Raw genomic sequence first — 20,884 nt, 5'->3', positions numbered from 1 at the left:
TCCCAGGTTAAAGAGGTGTGAATTGTCTCAAACCAGGACAGTTGGTAGGATTTTGCAAGTCCAGGCCAGATGGTGGGGGGTGGATGTAATGCGACATGAATCCAAGATCCCGGTTGAGGCCGCACTCATGCGTGCGGAATTTAGCTATAAGTTTTTGCTTGGCAATTCTGCGTTGTCGTGTGTCCTGAAGACCGCCTTGGAGAACGCTTACCCGGAGATCAGAGGCTAAATGCCCTTGACTGCTGAAGTGTTCCCCGACTGGAAGGGAGCATTCCTGCCTGGTGATTGTCACATGATGCCCGTTCATTCATTGTCACAGTGTCTGCATGGTCTCGCCAATGTACCACGCTTCGGGACATCCTTTCCTGCAGCGTATGAGGTAGACTACATTGGTCGAGTCGCACGAGTATGTGCCGCGTACCTGGTGGGTGGTGTTTCCACGTGTAATGGTGGTATCCATGTTGATGATCTGGCACGTCTTGCAGAGATTGCCCTGGCAGGATTGTGTGGTGCCGTGGTCGCTGTTCTGAAGGCTGGGTAATTTGCTGCAAACAATGGTTTGTTTGAGGTTGCGCGGTTGTTTGAAGGCCAGTAGTGGGGGTGTGGCAAGATGTTCATCTTCATTGGTGATGTGTTGAAGGCTGCGAAGAAGATGCCGTAGTTTCTCCGCCCCAGGAAAGTACTGGACGACGAAGGGTACTCTGTCAGTTGTGTCCCGTGTTTGTCTTCTGATGAGGCCGGAACATATGGACATGGTTTGCTGGGCTTCCCGCACATCTCGCACATCTATCTTCTACCACGAAAATTTTGCTCATCCTCGCCGCCGTCATGTGTGCCCGGTGTACCACCTTAAACTGTATTAGACTGAGCCTGGCACATGATGAGGAGGAATTAACCCTGCTTAGGGCTTCCGCCCACAGACCCGCCTCTAACTCCCCACCTAACTCCTCCTCCTACTTGCCCTTCAGTTCCTCCACCAGGGTCTCCTCCGCCTCCAACAACTCCTAATAGATATCCGACACTTTTCCCTCCCCCACCCAGGTACCGGACACTACTCTGTCCTGTATCCCCCGTGGCGGGATCAGTGGGAAAGCCAACACCTGTTTCCTCAGAAAGTCCCGGACTTGTAAATATCTGGAACCATTCTCGGCGGCAGCTTGAACTTGTCCTCCAGCGCCTTCAGACTGGGAAAGCTCCCGTCTATGAATAGATCTCCCATCCGTCTAATTCCTGCTCTCTGCCAACTTCGGAACCTGCCATTCCATCCTGCCCAGCGCGAACCTGTGGTTATTGCAAATCGGGGTCCAGACTGACGCACCCTCCACCTTCTTATACCACCTCCATTGCCCCAGATCCTCAATGCTGCCACCACCACCTGGCTAGTGGAGTAACAGGCCGGCGAGGACGGCAGAGGTGCCTTTACCAGTGCTCCCAAACCAGTGTCTTTGCATGACGCCACCTCCATCCGCTCCTATGCCGACCCCTCCCCCATTACCCACTTCCTAATCATCGCTATATTCGCCGCCCAGTAGTAGTTGCAGAAGTTCGGCAGCGCCAACCCACCCTCCCCCCAACTGCGCTCCAACAACATTTTCTTCACCTGCGGGGTTTTATTCGCCCACACAAAGCCCAAATTAATCTTGTTTACCCGCTTGAAAAAGGCCTTAGGGATGAAGATGGGGAGGCACTGTAAGACAAACAAAAATCTGGGGAGCACCGTCATTTTCACGAGACCCCACATCCAGTCTCCAGAGCGGGCGCTGCCCTCTCTCCTCACTCAACCGCAAACCCACCCAATGCGGGGCATGATCAGAGACTGCAATCGCCGAATATTCCGTGACCACCTTCGGAATTAGCGCCCTGCTTCGGACAAAAAAATCAACGCGAGAGTAAACTTTATGGACATGAGAAAAAAATGAAAACTCCTTCGCCCTCAGCCGTTCGAATCTCCATGCCCCCCCCCCCCCCCCCCCCCCATCTGCTCCATGAAACCCCTCAACTCCTTCTCCGCGGCAGGCCTCCTTCCAGTCCTGGATTCTGACCGGTCCAGATTGGGATCAATGACCGTGTTAAAGTCCCCCCCCATGATCAAGCCATGAGACTCTAGGTTCGGGATCTTGCCGAACACCCGTCTCATAAATCCCACATTGTCCCAGTTCGGAGCATATACGTTTACAAGCACCACCCGTACACCCTCCAACTTCCCACTAAGCATAATATATCTACCCCCCTTATCTGCCATTATTCTTCCAGCCTCAAACGCCACCCGCTCGCTGATCAATATTGCTACCCCCCCCCCGGTCTTTGAGTCCAGCCCAGAGTGAAACACCTGACCAACCCACATTTCTCAATCTCGTCTGATCAGTAATCTTTTGATGTATCTCCTGAAGCATTGCCACGTCTGCCCTCAGCCCCTTTAAATGCGCGAAAACACGAGCCTTTTTGACCGGGCCATTCAAACCTCTCACATTCCACGTAATCAGCCTGGACGGGGGTCAGTCTGCTCCCCCCCTCCCCCGAGGACTAGCCATAACCTTTTCTTGGCCAGCCGAGAGCCCACGCCCCCGCTTCCCCGAGCTCCCCCACAAGTAGCAACCGCCCCCGACCTCCCTTTTGTTTCCCGATAATAGTTGTTCGCCTATCAGCAAAGCAGCCTCCCCCTTCCCTCCCTCCCGCGCCCCAACAGCAGCCCCCGAAACCTAATCCCCCAGGTCAAGCACCATCTTAGCATATGGGCACCCCCCACCACCATTCCGAGAGTCAGATGACCCCGACAGCCCCTGCCCTTGGTGCCAAGCAGTCTGGCCCCCTATTGTTCGAACCACTCCCGACATGCATAAATCATTTTAAAATATCGCAGTCCCTAGTATGTAAACAACCTCAAGTAAAAGAAATTAACAGAAACCAATGCAGAAACAATCGCTTGAAACAAGACCCAACCTCCCACAGAATAGGGGGCCCCCTCCCCCCTCCGCATCCAATCCCTGCAATGCAAAGCACCCTCAGACCACCACCCCAGCCCAATACTTAACCCAGAACCCCATACAGTCTTATTTGAACCGGTACAAGAATTACAAAAATTACAAACCGCCGCCACATAACTCCTTCAAGACTTAAGTATCCTTTAAGAAGCTTCTAACTTCTTTTCCTTGATAAAAGACCATACATCGTCTGGTGCCTCAAAGTAAAAGTGCCGGTCTTCGTGCGTAACCCACAACCGCGCTGGATATAGCATCCCAAATTTCACCCCCTTCTTGAAGAGGATCGCCTTCGCCCGGTTAAACTCAGCACGTCTCTTGGCCATCTCCGCTCCCAGGTCCTGATAGATGTTGCTGTTCTCCCATCTGCTGCTCTGCTCCTTCTTGGCCCACCGCAAGACAAGTTCTTTGTTCGGAAAATGGTGGAAACGCACCACCATGGCCCTCGGCGGGTCATTCGCCTTAGGCTTCGTTGCGAGGGCTCAATGCGCTTTGTCCACTTCCAGGGGCTGAGAAAACGCCCCGGGCCCCATTAGCGTCTCCAGCATACTCGCCACATATGCTCCTGCATTCGACCCCTCAATTCCTTCGGGGAGGCCAACGATCCTTAAGTTCTGCCTCCTGGACCTATTCTCCAGGTCCTCCAACTTCTCCTGCGTTCTCTTGTGTCGCTCTTCCAACACCTCCACCTTATGTTCCAGCACGGTTAGATAGTCCTCCTGACTGGACAACTTCAGCTTAATTTCTTGCATCGCTTTCCCTTGGGCCGCCTGGTTCAAAACCACTTGATTGTTCGCAGCCTTGATCGGGTCCAGCGTTTCCTTTTTCAGCTCAGCGAAACAGTCCTTAAAGAACTTCATCTGTTGCTCCTTAGATCACTGACCCTCCGCCATGCTGCGCCGCAATACCAGCTCCGACTGCTTCACTCTATCAGGACTGAGTCTTTTCACACGCCCACTTCTAGTCCAATTTGCCATACATCGGTGAGGGAATCCTTCTTAATATTGTCCACTTCATCGATCTATCCCATGAACTCCGAGAAAAGTCGGGAAAAAAGGTCCGAAAGTTATTTTCAAGCGGGAGCTATCGAATGTGGGACCTACTCCTCCATGGTCGCCACCGGAAGTCCCGACCTTCTGAATGTTAACCCTAGGCTCAATCTCGCACCCCATAGCCACATCCTAGTAACCCCACCTAATCTTTTGAACATTAAGGGGCAATTAGCCTGGCCAATCCATCTAACCTTTGGACTGTGGGAAAGGAATGTTGACAGGGGAGGGGAGAAGAAGATGTGTTGGCTGGTGGCCTCATGCTGGAGTGGCAGAAATAGAATCCCTACAGTGCCATTCGACCCATCAAGTCAGCAGTAACCCTCTGAAAGCGCACCCTACCCAGGCCCCCACACTATCCCTTGCAACCCCATAACCACAACTAACCCACACACCCCTGGTTTCTAAGGGAAGTAAGCATTGCCAATCTACCCAACATGCATATCTTTGGACTGTGGGAGGAAACCGGAGCAGCCAGAGGAAGCCCATGCAGACAAAGCTGGAATTGAACCCGGGTCCTTGGCACTGTGAGGCAGCAGTGCTAACACTGTACCACAGTACCACCCTTTCATTGTTTACAATGTATAATGTGTGCAATGGTTGGTATATTATGATTACGGCATGCAGTGTTATTCATTGTTCAAAGTATGCTACAATTGGTATATTTTCATTACTGTGTGCAGTGTATCCATATACACTGCATAGTTATCTATTCATTATTAACACCTTTAATTTTATTAAATAAATTTAGAGTACCCAATTATTATTTTTTTTTCCCAATTAAGGAGCAATTTAGCTTGGCCAATCCATTTCACCTGCACATCTTTGGGTTGTGGGGGTGAAACACACGCAGACATAGGGAGAATGTGCAAACTCCACACGCACAGTGACCCAGGGCTGAGTAATAGCTTTAACAATTACATTAAGGGACACAGGGATAGTCTGGGAAGATCTCGTTGAGGTAGAAGATCAGCCATGATTGCGCTAAATGGCAGAGCAGACTCAAGGGGCCAAATGATCGACTTCTGTTCCTTTGTTCCTAATAGAGCTCTTCAACCTGTATCCAACATCAGGGATGCAAGCTCCAGATTTGAGGCGCAAGTTACCAGCCGCATCCTGCCAGAATCGGGACGGGACGAGGCCAGCAAATAATAATAATAATCTTTATTATTGTCACAAGTAGGCTCACATTAACACTGCAATGAAGTTACTGTGAAAATCCCCAAGTCGCCACACTACAACACCTGTTCAGGTACACGGATGGAGAATTCGGAATATCCAATTCACCAAACAAGCACGTCTTTCATGACTTGTGGGAGGAAACCGAAGAACCCAGAGGAAACTCACACAGACACAGGGAGGACGTGCAGATTCCACACAGACAGTGACCCAAGCTGGGAATCCAAACCGGGTCCCTGGCGCTGTGAACCACTATGCTACCGTGCGATCCCGGGAAGTGCCACAATGGGCAGGTTCCCAGACTCGCATAGCTGAAAGAGCTTAAAAGCTCACTTAACTATACTGCTGCTGGCTCGAATGGGCACCCGGCATCTATCAGCCAGGCACTGCTTCATACTGGCCCCCCACAAACGGGGACCAGCCGGAATGGCACGGGGGAGGGTCTCCCAGGTGATTGGAGGCCCCCAGGTGTTCGGCCGCTGGGCAGGCTGGCAGCCTGACACTGCTGCTGCCATATTGGCAGGCCAATATTGCCAGCCCGGCACCCTGGCACTGGCACCTGGGTGCCACCTGTGCATGATTTAACTAAACATTTTACAGTTGTTTTCCGGTTCAGATTTAAGAGGAAATCCAATTAGGAACAAGAGGAATTATGGCAGAGAAGGAAACTATTTTGTCCATCATGTCCATGCGAGCCAAAAAGGAACTATCCAGCCTATCTCACTTCTTTTCTCCAGAGCCCTGTGGGTTACAGCACCTTGAAGATATATCCAAGTGTCTTTAAATGCAGTAAGGGTTTCTGCCTCCATAGTCCTTGCAGGCCATGAGTTCCTGACCTCTGGCACGCTGAGTGAAAAATCTCATTAATTCGCTTCTAATCCTTCTGCCAATTACTTTAAATCTATGTGCCCTAGTTTTTGACTTCTCTGCCAACAGAAATAGGTATTTCCTATCCATTCTGTACAGATCCCTCATAACTTTATACAACTCAATTAAATCTCCTTTCAGTCTCCTCTGTTCCAAGAGAAACAAATCCAGCCTCGTCAAACTTTCCCATAGCTAAAAGTCCTGTTATTATATTCTAGGCCTTGACCAATAAAGAAAGCATTCCTCCCATATGCATTCTTGACCACCTTATCTACCTGACCTGCTACCTTTCGGGATCTGTAAACAGACACCCCATGGCTCCTCTGTTCTCAGAATAAGAGTTAAGTCATTGAAGACTGAGATGAGATGGAATTTCTTCACTCAAGAGGGTGGTGGGTCTTAGGCCAGATGGGCCGAATGGCATCCTCCTCCTCCAATGTTCCTCTGCAGGCTTCAAAGTCCTTGCATTTGCTGTGTAGTCTTTGTCTTGCTTGTCCTTACCTCATGCTTCTCTGGGCTGAATTCTATTTGCCATCTTCTGTCCACCTGACCAGTCCATTGATATCTTCCTGCAGTCTACAGCTTTCTTCATCACTCTCGACCATATGGTCAATTTTCAAATCACCTTACTATCATGCCGCCTACATTTAAGTCTAAATTATTGATATATACCAGGGACAGCAAGGGACCCAGTCGTGTGTTCTGCTTGTGTTTATTCATTCAGACTCCCACCTTCCCACGCCACCAAAAGGTATTTATTCGGGAAAATCAGTTACAAAAATGATTTCTAAAGTCTCTAAGAATGGGTGAACTGTAAATTCTCAATGGAAGTCTATGAAATTAATTCCTTCAGTCTTCACTACCTTACTCGCCTAATGGCAAGAGTGGACAAGGTTGGGGTGGTGCAGCATGAGAAACCTGTTCAGTAACAAAGACAACCCCATTCAAGGTGCCAAAGCCTTACCTTGATTGGCAGCCTGAGAGGTTTCAGACACATTGACCGCCAGCTGACCACTGAAGGAGTTGACTCCCATCATCCCTGCGTGGACGGATGTGTTACTGAGAGTCGGAATCTGGTTGTGGTTCCGAGGGACGCTGTAGAGGGCCTCTGCGATGTCAGCTGCTCGCTTCAGGATAATTTCCTACCAGGCATTTTGAAGCAGAAATAAGTTGTTAAATCCAATAGAAACAAACTGACTGCCAGATCTCAGAGTGTTTAACAGGGTAATACGTCAGTGCATGTAAGGATTCTGCAGTTACATTCTTAACCTCCTAACCTTTTTGCCTTCCCTCTCCATGCTTTGAGGTGTCCAAGTTCTCAGTATCCCAGCTCTCGGTGTCCCTCGCTCCTCAATGTGATAGCCTTCGATGTCTCTTCCTCAATTCACCCGCTCTCAATGTCCATCAGTCCTCAGTGTAATGGCCCACAGTGTCCCTCCATCAGTTCCTCCTCTCTCAATGTCCCTCAGTCCTTGATGTACTGGATCTCAGTGACCCAGCCCTTGTTGTCCCTCTCTCAGTTCCCCAACCCTTGGTTCCTTGGCTGTCCAAATACTGGTTCATGGTTCCACAGGCCTCAGAATCTTGGCCCTCAATGCCCTTGCCCTCAGAGACCCTCAATCACTGGTCCTCAAGTCACCCAGCCCTTGCTGCCAGAGTGTTATCAGTATACAATGATACATTGAACTAGCCATTACCTGGTTATTATGTGGCATGCCATAAAGTGCCTCCACTAAGTCAGCCGCCCTCTTCAGTATAACTTCCTGTGGAAGAAAAGGACAAAGATTTTCTTCTTAGATTTCCAACGTACTGTTTTAATTCAGGATCATTCAGATACACTGGACCTGATTTTAACCTAGGTCTCACAGTGGGAATGGGATGGATCTGGCTGTAGGTCTGGATCCAGGACTGGCATTCATTTTGCACCCCATGCCAATTTTATGCTCCACTGATTTCAATGGGCATCCCACACAAACCCAATTCTTTACAGCCAGGCAGTTTAGGGTTCGAGTCACAGTACAACCTCATCCTGCCCTCAACTCTTCAACACCCACAAACATATTCTGGCATGAGCCACACGCAGGGGAATCCAGACTACTGGATCATTTTCCCCTTATCTCGCCTTGAGTTGTCAAAATGATAATGCTGCTCTCGTTGCAGGTCAGCTACCTTGGCACAGATCTGGACCTAGAAATGTCCTGGTCCGTTTGGCTCACTCACACCCTACCTTTACACACTGACAAGCTAAACACAATCTTAATCTGTGTGAACGTGCGCTATCTGTAAATAAAGCAATCAAGTCTTTTTATCACGGAGTAGTAGCAATTGCCTGATGACTCCTTTTTTATCAATGGAATAGTTTACTGTGGTTTGAATTAGTGTGCTGCTTGGAATTAAATGGCCACTGGGGATAGAATGAGTTTTGAGAAATAAATTTAGAGTACCCAATTCAGTTTTTCCAATTAAGGGACAATTTAGCGTGTCCAATCCACCTACCCAGTCCATCTTTGTGTTGTGGGGGCGGAAGCTATGCAAACACGGGATGAATGTGCAAACTCCACACGGTCAGTGACCCAGAGCCGGGATCGAACCTGGGAGCTCGGCGGCGTGAGACAGCAGTGCTAACCACTGCGCAACCGAGCTGCCTGTGCCACCATGCTGCCAGGGGATAGAATGAGTTTTCTAAGAGATTATTAATAAACGTACCTAAATATTGGTATATGTTTCACAGTTGTTTTATTTTATTATTTTTATAAATTTAGTGTACCCAATTATTTTTTTCCAATTAAGGGGCAATTTAGCGAGTTCAATCGACCTACCTTGCACATCTTTGGGTTGTGGGGGCGAAACCCACGCAAACATGGGGAGAATGTGCAAACTCCACACGAACAGTGACCCAGAGCCGGGATCGAACCTGGGACCTCGGCGCCGTGAGGCAACAGGGTTAACCCACTGAGCCACCGTGCTGCCCCGTGTTTCACAGTTATTGATATATTCACTCACATACTCGCAAACACATATATACCCGAATATTTCTATTTAATGTGTAATCTATTTTGTAACTTTTGTGACCACCTTTAGACAATTTTCTTGCCCCTTCATGGGCCACATGTCTTTTATCTCCAGTGAATTACTTTGGAAATGCAGTCACGATTCTTGTGTCGTCAAACATAGCAAGGCAGCCACAATAAGATCCCGCAAACAGCGAATGAGATGATGATCGTGCTTAAGGAGCAGTAATCCCAGCCCTCATGGACACCAGGAGCACTCCCTGGTCTTTGAGTGCTGACACAAGCATTTTAAGTGCAAGTGCCAGACAGAGTCTTAGTTTTACACCTCATCCAAATTTCAGGACCCTCTGGCAATGCAGCACTCCTGCAGTATCACACTGAAATGTTGGACTAGGTTGTGTGCTCCAGTGAGTGTAAAGGGTGAACCCTCTAACTCTGAAAAGAGAGAATGCCGCAAACTGAGCCAAGCCAGCACAGTTGAATCTGTTCATTCCTATTTGCATTATTCCTCAATCCTTTCTTTCCAATTTCACTCCTATTCCATTGCATTCTGCAAAACTAGAATTAGAATTAGAATTAGAACAGTACAGAACAGGCCCTTCGGCCTTCGATGTTGTGCCGAGCAATGATCACCCTACTCAAGCCGACATATACCTATACCAGTAACCCAACAACCCCCATTAACCTTATTTTTCAGGACACTAAGGGCAATTTAGCCTGGCCAATCCACCTAACCCGCACATCTTTGGACTGTGGGAGGAAACCGGAGCACCCGGAGGAAACCCACGCACACACGGGGAGGATGTGCAGACTCCGCACAGACAGTGACCCAGCCGGGAATCGAACCTGGGACCCTGGAGCTGTGAAGCATTTATGCTAACCACCATGCTACCGTGCTGCCCCTGAACTACACTGCATATTTACAAAAGAATCGCCACAAAACGGTTCCTTCTAAGTTGCATTTTAATATTGGTTTCTGCACACATATCACCCATTTATAATGGCCGGGGTAATAGAAGAATTCAGTAGCATCTTCTTTAAGGCCTGGCAAGATTTTCTGATTCAGAGAAAAAAGCATTATCCTAAATGGTTCATGTTATGATTTCTCCTTCCTGCTTTTAACAACTTCCTGATCCAAATTGTTACATGCTGCGATGGTAAATTGCTTTTAGCCACTTAAAGGGACAGTATCTGTTACTAAACAGCTTTCGGACTGCCTTAGTCCCAAGAGTACCATGAAAACTCTGCTAAACCTCCACCATGTTGGATGCTGAAACAGTGCTGGGGTAGCTCTGTCCTTTTGTCTACTAGGCCACTGCTGCAATCATTGTACGTAAACCATATTAAAGCAAGGGCAGCACGGTGGCCTAGTGGTTAGCACAACCGCCTCACGGCGCTGAGGTCCCAGGTTCGATCCCGGCTCTGGGTCACTGTCCGTGTGGAGTTTGCATATTCTCCCCGTGTCTGCGTGGGTTTCGCCCCCACAACCCAAAAATGTGCAGAGTAGGTGGATTGGCCACACTAAATTGCCCCTTAATTGGAAAAAATAATTGGGTAATCTAAATTTTTTTTTAAAACCATATTAAAGCACAGGCAGCACGGTGGTACAGTGGGTAGCATTGCTGCCTATGGCACTGTGGACCTGGGTTCGAATCCCGGCCCTGGGTCATCGCCCGTGTGGAGTTTGCACATTCCCTCTGTGTCTGCGTGGGTTTCACCCCCACAACCCAAAAAATGTGCAGGATAGGTGGATTGGCCACTCTAAATTAAGAAGGTTCCACAAATCACATTATGTGTGCAGCACTGATGAGGAGATGCTCCTTATTTTTTGCAAAGATACCAACTGATTGCTGTAGTATACAGAGCCCTGAGGAGCAGGGTTTCATTGACACTGATTTCACAAAGCACATGTTGAGAAAGCAACATCAGAGGACAGAGGCAGCTGACAGTTTTGACAAGTCAGTGGGTACAATGCTGGGCAGCAAGCTGAGGGAGTCGGTGCAGCAGGGCCATTGGCATTTTAGGAAGCTTTTTGTTATTTAATGGGGTATTAATCAAACTACTGTTCAAGAAGAAAAGGTCATCTCCAAGCATTAGATTTTAGTGGAGCTGAAAACCAGCGATTGTTTAAAAATGAGACTGCTTGCCCTGCACTCTATCCCTAAAAAAAAACATCAGGAGACGAATCCCAGATTCAAAGCTGCTTTCAGTTGGAAATTCTCTGCAGCGAGCCATATCTCATCAGAAAACTAAAATATTTCCTACTTAAAAGCTGATTGCTGCTGTGTGCCCTGGGAAAACTCACAATTCCTCAAATTACTCTCTTGAAGGTGCCCGTCGCTTGTTGGGTTAAGGTTATGGAGACAGTCTGGCCTCACCCAAGTGAACCTTCACGAAATGAGAGCCTGGACACTGTGGGTTGGCATATTATTGACATCTGGAGTGTAAAACAGTCCAGCTTGACACACATACACACACACACACACACATACATACACACAGACAAACATACCACCACCTTCTCAAGGGAAATTAGGGGTGGGCAATGAATGTTGGCCGAACCAACGAAGCCCACATCTCATGAATGAATAAAATAAAAAGTCACGAGCGTCATGCTTTGTATTTAATTTCAACAATTCCTTCTTTGTGGCATTAACCATGACGCTTTCTTCTCTCCCATTCTGCAGACGCTGCTGCACAAACAGAAAGTCCCAAAGGAAGTGAGACCCTGCACCTTTAAGAGAGGCGGTGTGCAAGAGAAGCCTGTTTGAATCTGAGTAAGTCTGGGCCGCCAGGCACTGTGAATGTTACAAATAACACTTTTCACAGTCTGTGTGTAAGCAATGCATCAAAGCATGAAGATAGCAGTAAAAGACTTATAGGATTTATTCTATATTCTAACAACAAGAACATTAATTATAGCTAAAATTCACCTCATATAAAATAATGTAGTCACTATAGGCAACTTAGTAGTTATGACCAATTTCCAGGCACTATTTAAGTGTTTGTATATATAAAGGCCCCTAGAAAGAAGGTAAAACACTTTAGTAACATAATTACATTCATTTAGCTGTCAACGTCAACATTTTCAAAAATCTTTCCGTCTATTTTCTGATGACAAGCTACTGGATTTTTAAATCCTGCACAGTACACAGTAAAATTGTTTGCATTTCCACTAACAGCCACTTACAATTCAAATAGTTCTTTATGCATATTGAATGGCTGCTGCTTTGGGCCTCTCTTTTCTTCTATTTGGCAAAATATTTCTGTGATTGGAGGTGTCATTCTCTCCCACTAGCCCTCACCACCCTTTTCGTCCTAATAACCTCACTCATCTTCTCACACCAATGGCCTCTAGCTGGGAAGGGTGATGAAGCCCTAACTGCTTGTGGTTCCTCACCCTGGTGCCCACTCTTGATCTGCGACTGCAGGTAATGTGTATATGGTGGTGAATGTGCGCAGAGCAGCAGGGAATAGGACGGCTCACTTGATTGTCCCCAGGTTCAAGAAGCTTGCACTGCATGTTACTTGGACTGACCAGAACACGCTACCTGCTGCCAACAGGGGGACGCTACCTGCTCCCAACAGGGGGACGCTACCTGCTGCCAACAGGGGGACACTACCTGCTGCCTACAGGGGGGCGCTACCTGCTGCCAACAGGGGGACGCTACCTGCTGCCAACAGGGGGACGCTACCTGCTGCCAACAGGGGGACGCTACCTGCTGCCAACAGGGGGTCGCTACCTGCTGCCAACAGGGGGACGCTACCTGCTCCCAACAGGGGAACGCTACCTGCTCCCAACAGGGGGACGCTACCTGCTGCCAACAGGGGGGCGCTACCTGCTGCCAACAGGGGGACGCTACCTGCTGCCAACAAGAGGACGCTACCTGCTGCCAACAGGGCGAAGCTACCTGCTGCCAACAGGGGGACGCTACCTGCTGCCAACAGGGGGACGCTACCTGCTGCCAACAGGGGGATGCTACCTGCTGCCAACAGGGGGACGCTACCTGCTGCCACCAGGGGGGCGCTACCTGCTGCCAACAGGGGGACATGGCTCGGTACCCAACCGGGACACACAACCTATACCCAACCGGGACAAGCTACCCGCTTCCCAACCTGGACACGTTACCTGCTTCCCAACTGAGACACGCTACCTGCTTCCCAACTGGGACACAGAACCTGGACCCAACCAGGACACACTACCTGCTTCCCAACCGAGACACGCTACCTGCTGCCAACAGGGAAGCCATTTTCCAATGTTGAAATAAGATGTGAGCAGATTGAGTTACTTTGATGGAATTGACTGGGGACATGGGCACATTCTTCCAATTAATGGAAATCACCATGTTTGAAAAGGATGTAAACTACACTTGCTGAGAGGGTACCGAAGGGCTTCTGGCACCGTGTGGAAATAGCTCCTGCTTGGTACCCAACCGGGATACAGAAACTGACCAAAACACACTACCTAGTTCCCAACCGAGACACGCTACCTGGTTCCCAACCGAGACACGCTACCTGGTTCCCAACCTGGCCAAGCTACCTGCTTCCCAACCGAGACACGCTACCTGCTTTCCAACCGGGACACGCTACCTGGTTCCCAACCTGGCCAAGCTACCTGCTTCCCAACCGAGACACGCTACCTGCTTCCCAACCGGGACACGCTACCTGCTTTCCAACCGGGACACGCTACCTGCTTTCCAACCGGGACACGCTACCTGCTTCCCAATCGGGACACGCTACCTGCTTCCCAACCGGGACACGCTACCTGCTTTCCAACTGAGACACGCTACCTGCTTCCCAACCGGGCCAAGCTACCTGCTTTCCAACTGAGACACGCTACCTGCTTCCCAACCGAGACACGCTACCTGCTTCCCAACCGAGACACGCTACCTGCTTCCCAACCGAGACACGCTACCTGCTTCCCAACCGAGACACGCTACCTGCTTCCCAACCGAGACACGCTACATGTTTCCCAACCGAGACACGCTACCTGCTTCCAACCGAGACACGCTACCTGCTTCCCAACCGAGACATGCTACCTGCTTCCCAACCGAGACACGCTACCTGCTTCCCAACTGGGACACGCTACCTGCTTCCCAACCGAGACACGCTACCTGCTTCCCAACCGAGACACGCTACCTGCTTCCCAACCGAGACACGCTACCTGCTTCCCAACCGGGACACGCTACCTGCTTCCCAACCGGGCCAAGCTACCTGCTTCCCAACCGAGACACGTTACCTGCTTCCCAACCGAGACACGCTACCTGCTTCCCAACCGAGACACGCTACCTGCTTTCCAACCGGGACACGCTACCTGCTTCCCAACCGAGACACGCTACCTGCTTTCCAACCGGGACACGCTACCTGCTTCCCAACCGAGACACGCTACCTGCTTCCCAACCGAGACACGCTACCTGCTTCCCAACCGAGACACGCTACCTGCTTCCCAACCGAGACACGCTACCTGCTTCCCAACCAAGACACGCTACCTGCTTCCCAACCGAGACACGCTACCTGCTTTCCAACCGAGACACGCTACCTGCTTCCCAACCGAGACACGCTACCTGCTTTCCAACCGGGACACGCTACCTGCTTTCCAACGGGACACGCTACCTGCTTCCCAACCAACACACGCTACCTAGTTCCCAACTGGGACACGCTACCTGCTTCCCAACCGGGCTAAGCTACCCGCTTCCCAACCGAGACACGCTACCTGCTTCCCAACCGGGCCAAGCTACCTGCTTCCCAACCGAGACACACTACCTGCTTCCCAACCGAGACACGCTACCTGCTTTCCAACCGGGCCAAGCTACCTGCTTCCCAACCGGGACACGCTACCTGCTTCCCAACCGGGACACGCTACCTGCTTCCCAACCGGGACACGCTACCTGGTTCCCAACCGAGACACGCTACCTGGTTCCCAACCGAGACACGCTACCTGGTTCCCAACCGAGACATACTACCTGGTTCCCAACCGGGACAAGCTACCTGCTTCCCAACCGAGGCACGTTACCTGCTGACCAACCGAGACGTGCTACCTGCTGACCAACCGAGACACGCTACCTGATGTCTAACCGACACACGTTACCTGATGACCAACCGAGACACGCTACCTGCTGTCTAACCGGGACACGTTACCTGATGACCAACCGAGACACGCTACCTGCTGTCTAACCGAGACACGCTACCTGCTGTCTAACCGAGACACGTTACCTGCTGTCTAACCGAGACACGTTACCTGATGACCAACCGAGACACGTTACCTGATGACCAACCGAGACACGTTACCTGCTGACCAACCGAGACACGTTACCTGATGACCAACCGAGACACGCTACCTGCTGTCTAACCGAGACACGTTACCTGCTGACCAACCGAGACATGCTACCTGCTGTCTAACCGAGACACGTTACCTGCTGACCAACCAAGACATGCTACCTGCTAACCAACTGAAACACGCTACCTGGTGTCTAACTGAGACACGCTATCTGTTGCTCAATGGGAATGCGTTATCAAAGACCAATACTTGCTGTACACACAAATTAGTTTTCATGTCTGCTGCGACTTTGCCCATTCTTCTGCTTTGGCAGAAAGAGGGCTGATATTCCCCATAATTAACTTTTAAACTGTTGGGAAACTATCTTGTGTGTTTGAAAATGCAAGTGTTGTATTGCAGATGGCCGGAAAACTATTCTTCCAAATTCTTGCAACAAACGTATGGGGATGGGGAACGTTCAGGGTTTATAGGGACCTGTGGTCCACCTGTATGTTCATTGGTCAACAAACTGTCCCTCAGTTACATAGAGGCAAGTACATGAGGCAGAATGTGATGGGTAACCCAAGGCAGCAATCATGAGGTACAATTAAGTCACCAAAGTGTTTAATCTGCTCGTTTATCCTTCCAGACCTCTGTACTAATCACTAAGGAGAGTTCACACCCAAATCGCCTCACAGATGGATTCGGCTGAGGGGCTTGTTTTTCGGCCGGCAAAGACAAGATGGGACAAGTGGTATTTTTCTGTGCCGTAAACGTTCTATAATTCTATTGGAAATCTACATGAGCATTGTTATATCCTCTTCTGATCCATTCTTGTGCCCACTGGATAATAAATAGGAAATGTATTTCTGGGTGATTCTTTCCCACTTCCAAAGCCAAGTATCCCAAGGGTGATTAGAGAACCCACCTATCCACAGGAGCTATTTCCACACGGTGCCAGAAGCCCTTCGGTACCCTCTCAGCAAGTGTAGTTTACATCCTTTTCAAACATGGTGATTTCCATTAATTGGAAGAATGTGCCCATGTCCCCAGTCAATTCCATCAAAGTAACTCAATCTTCTCACATCTTATTTCAACATTGGAAAATGGCTGGCTAATGTGCTGAGCTCCAGGGCATGTCTTCTGATTCATGAGTGGGTGAATCAATGTGGAGAGCAGCCCAGACCATACCAATCCTCCATGCAGATTGCTCTAGAGGAAGACGGTGGAATAGTGGTCATGTCACTGCACTAATAATCCAAAGGGTCAGGCAAAAGCTCTCGAGTACTGGGTTCAAATCCCATCATGCCAGCTGGTGGAATCTAAATTCAATTCATAAATCTGGAATTATAAAGTTAGTCTCAGTAATGGTGATCCATGATAACTATCAACTGATTGTCACAAAAACCCATCTGGTTCACTAATGTCCTTTAGGGAAGGAAATCTACTGACTCGACCCAGTCTCGCCTACGTGCAACTCCAGACCCATAGTAATATGGTTGTGTCCTCTGCAATGTTAGGTTCAAGGGAGGGGCAACAAATGCTGGCTTTGCCATTGATGCCCACATCCCAATCACGAATAAAACCTGGGGTAGCAGGGTGGCGCAGTGGTTAGCACTGCTGCCTCATGGCGCCGAGGTCCCAGGTTCGATCTGGGTCACTGTCCGTGTGGAGTTTGCACATTCCCCCCGTGTTTGCGTGGGTTTCGCCCCCACAACTCAAAGAAGTGCAGGGTAGGTGGATTGGCCACGCTAAATTGCCCCTTAATTGGAAAAAATGAATTGGGTACTGTAATTTAAAAAAAAGAATAAAACCTTTTTGCTAAGAAATGCTGATGGAGTAAAAGGCTCCCTCCTCTCTTTTTCTCTCTCCTTGCTTCTCTCTTCCCCCTCTTTGATTCTTCATTCCACAGGTTTCGCTGTTGTGTCAATGGAAATACACATTCACTACTTTATGTAGGTATGGCATATTTAAATAATAATTGGAGGAGTCAAAATGTTTAGTTTAGTATTACTGACTGTAATATACTCGGAAGCTGAGAGATATCTAAGTTTTGTTTATTTTTTCAATGGTGTGGGTGTCGCTGGCTAGGCCATCATTATTTCTCATCCCTAATTGAGTGAGCACGTGGGTGGTGAGTCGCCTTTTTGAACCGCTGCAGACCATATGGTGTAGGTACACCCACAATGCTGTTGACTTCCAGGAATTCTGACCCAGTGACAGTGAAGGAACGGCGATATATTTCCAAGTCAGGATGGTGAGTGGCTTAGAGAGAAACCTGTAGGTGGTAGTTGTCTCCATGGATCTGCTGCCCTTATCGATAACATTTAGGCCAAGATGCATTGCGAAGCTGGAGTCTGTTCGAGCTCAGTTGTTAACACTCTTGCATGTGGTTCAATCCAAGTTCCCTCTCCAGGGGCTTGACCAGATAAGTTTGGTTGACTCTCCAGTACCGGAATGAGGGAACATTGCCCAAATAGATGTGTCACCTTTCAGATGACAAGTTAATTCTCCTGTGACTACTATTCCAGGAAAAGCAAGAAAGTTCTTCTGATGTCTTGACATTAACCAACACTTTTTAAAAACATATTATTTCACCCAGGGGGTGGTGGGAGTCTGGAATGCACTGCCTGGGAGGGTAGTCGAGGCAGGAAACCTCACAACCTTTAAAAGGTATGTGGATGAGCACTTGTAATGTCATAACATTCAAGGTTCTGGAAAGTGGAATTAGTGCAGATTTAGTGTAGTTTGGTTGGTGCAGGCTCGATGGCCGAAGGGCCTCTCGGTACTGAATGACTCTATGATTCTGTGACTCTAAACGATTATATGGTAGTTTACCTTATTGTTCTTTTGACTGTGCTTTGTACAAATCGACTGTCGTATTAGGATATCCTGAGAAGGTGAAAGGCCTGATATAAATACCTTTTGTTTAAATAACCAGGGATCCGGGTTCAATTCCAGCTTCGCGCTACTGTCTGTGCGGAGTTTGCACATTCTCCCGTGTATGTGTGGGTTCCCTCTGGGTGCGCCGGTTTCCTCCCACAGTCCAAAGACGTGCAGGTTAGTGCATTGGTCGTGCAAAATTGCTCCTTGGTGTTCAAAGATTAGGTAGGGTTAACAGGGGTAGGGCGGGGGATTGGGCCGAGGTAAGGTGCTCTTTCAGAGAGTCAGTGCAGACTCGATGGGTCAAATGGCCTCTTGCACTGTAGGGATTCTATGATTCTATAACCAATATTAGAGTTTTCCTTTAATTGGATGAGAATACGCACGCTCATATCCTCTCAGCACTCATTCTAATGCTCAAGCTGATTTGCTGAAATTCTGAACTTCGTCATGGGTCTATTTATCATGTTATAATCATGTGGCATTGAACAGAATTTAAACGCAGCTTTTGGGCACTGGCAGGGGCAGTCGTACCAAGTTAGAACGCAGTTTTTGCTAAATAGCTTGCATGAAAATCTCAATTTGGAAATACAAAGATGCCTAAAGTTGTATTGTTGTCTTTGTGACATCATTAGTGAGCAATCATGAGTGTTTGTAAAATCTGAGTCACATGACTCATACCCTGAGCCCATTATTTGCACATCTGAAAGTGGTTTGACATGGTGAAAATTCCCTCTCGTCACTTCCAAGTAATTGCCGCAACAAGCTCAAAAATATACTGTTCTCTCTTGCGGAACTAATGAGTTCAAATCTCCCTCCCTTTAAAACAGTGGTTAAATGACAATAAATGTGCTGGTCCCATCTGGGAAAGTCGGGCAAAGTCGACCCAGCATTTGTGTCCTTTAGCTGCCTTGCTAAAACCTCAACAATGCGCACTGGCTTGTCAAGCTGGGTGAAAACTATCTCGGTGGCAATTTTTAATCGTCTAGAAGGGAATTACGAGATGGGTTACATGAAATATCTTTCCACAAAGAATTGTTAAAGCTTGAAATGCTTTTGCCACAGAAAGCAGCTGAGGTGGAGACATATCTCAAAGGAGTTAATAGATATTTGAGGTAGGGGGAGGTACAGAGATATGAGGAAATATTGGGGTAGTGAGATTCATTTTGGATTACTCTAGCAAAAAGCCAGTGCTTAAATTATGAGCCAAAAAGCCTCCATTCCTGCTCTATTGATGGTTCTATAGACCTATCGAGGCCCGCTGCCTGACTCATAGATTATATAGTTTGTAACATCATTTGAAGCAAAGGATGTGGATTGGTCAATTTATAAAGGGATACATTTTTCTTCCTGTGATGGTTATAAGTTCGCAATGTGGACTTGTTTTCCAAAATGCTGGAAGAAAATCACATTTAAGCGAATAAGCTTTAAAGTTGCACTAATTGTCCTCTTGTATGATCACTTTAGACTGTCCCAATACTGTCGTCACCAGTGACAAAGCTAGCTTCACCTTTGAGTCAGTTTGTAGCTTTGAGGCTCCTATCAAGGTTTTAGAACTGCTCCAGGCTGTAACCTCAGCACGGTATTGAGGGAGTGTTGCTTTGTCACTCTCCCTCTTCTGGTGGTTTAAGTGAACACTGAAGATCCTGAGGCAGCAATGGAAGAAGAGGAGAGAATTGTAGAGACTTGACCAACATCCCCTGTGCAATAACTTGGCTCCACCAGTTACGAACGAACTATAAATGTTAATTAACACAACCATTTACAGGGTAGGGTGTTGAAGATTCAGTGCTTCCAGTCATACCTCTAGGATCTAACTGTTCTGCTCAGGTGATTCCGTGCGCTAGTTACCGATTGGACGAGCCTGTCACATGACCCTTCAGAAGATTGCCCTATAAAGGGGCTAGCTACCACATCCTTTGTCAACATCAAACCACTGCTGTTTATTGAGAGGTTTCTGGTGCAGAAAAGCTGCTAACTCCATAAAAGGAGCAGTCATTGCACTCAATGTGATTTACAATGCGATAGATACACTGTGAACTATTATTCAGAGCCGGCATACAAATGCAAGTATTGCTCAAACTGTAACTATCAGCATGTCATCCGAGTGTTATACAGCTCCCTCCAGGCATGGCCCCAGCTTAGAAGGACTGAATCCAGGATGGTACTGTCACAGTTTATGTTGGGTGGCTGGGAGAAGTTCACCTTTTCTGAAATGCTCGTGGCAATACGGCTTATTGCAAAGCTCCGAGGCCCATTACACAGAAGAGACAGTGAGAAGGCAGTGAGAGAAAGCTGTTCCTATTATGTGTTGTGTTGCAAACGCAAGCCCTGGGCCTCCTTATAGCCATAATATTATGTGACCTGGAATAGCAGAGATAGACTTCAGCCAGTGGAATTGGCAGCAAAGTCGGGTGGGGGGGGGGGGGGGGGGGGGGGGGGGGGGGTGGGGGGGGGGGGGGGGGGGGGGGGGGGGGGGAGGGGGGGGAATCTTCCCTGTACAGTAACAGCCATTTGGGTGACATCACTGGGTCAATGGCAAACACAATTACAGCTGGGCACAGTGCACTTAATTTGGGTCAGAGAAATTTATCATCTATTTTAAATATGGATTTCAGATAATCACAGCACTTAAGCCAAAAGAATATTCTGTGCATTATT

The 20,884-nt window shown here is 48.4% G+C and overlaps 1 protein-coding gene across 5 annotated transcripts in view; it reads right to left on the bottom strand.

The window, feature by feature from the left end:
* ebf1a (EBF transcription factor 1a) overlaps nucleotides 1-20,884 on the bottom strand; it is a 489,857-nt gene that overhangs the window by 25,935 nt on the left and 443,038 nt on the right. For all 5 annotated transcript variants that reach the window (XM_038795284.1, XM_038795286.1, XM_038795285.1 and 2 more), the window contains exons 12-13: nucleotides 7,771-7,836; nucleotides 7,038-7,215 (exon numbers count right to left, since the gene is read on the bottom strand). In XM_038795284.1, the coding sequence (XP_038651212.1) occupies nucleotides 7,038-7,215; nucleotides 7,771-7,836 (244 nt within the window). The remainder of the gene's footprint in view (nucleotides 1-7,037; nucleotides 7,216-7,770; nucleotides 7,837-20,884) is intronic.

Source organism: Scyliorhinus canicula, chromosome 4 (genome assembly GCF_902713615.1).
Source record: "Scyliorhinus canicula chromosome 4, sScyCan1.1, whole genome shotgun sequence".
NCBI classification, from domain to species: Eukaryota; Metazoa; Chordata; class Chondrichthyes; order Carcharhiniformes; family Scyliorhinidae; genus Scyliorhinus; species Scyliorhinus canicula.
This window is presented reverse-complemented; position numbering and strand designations above follow the sequence as displayed.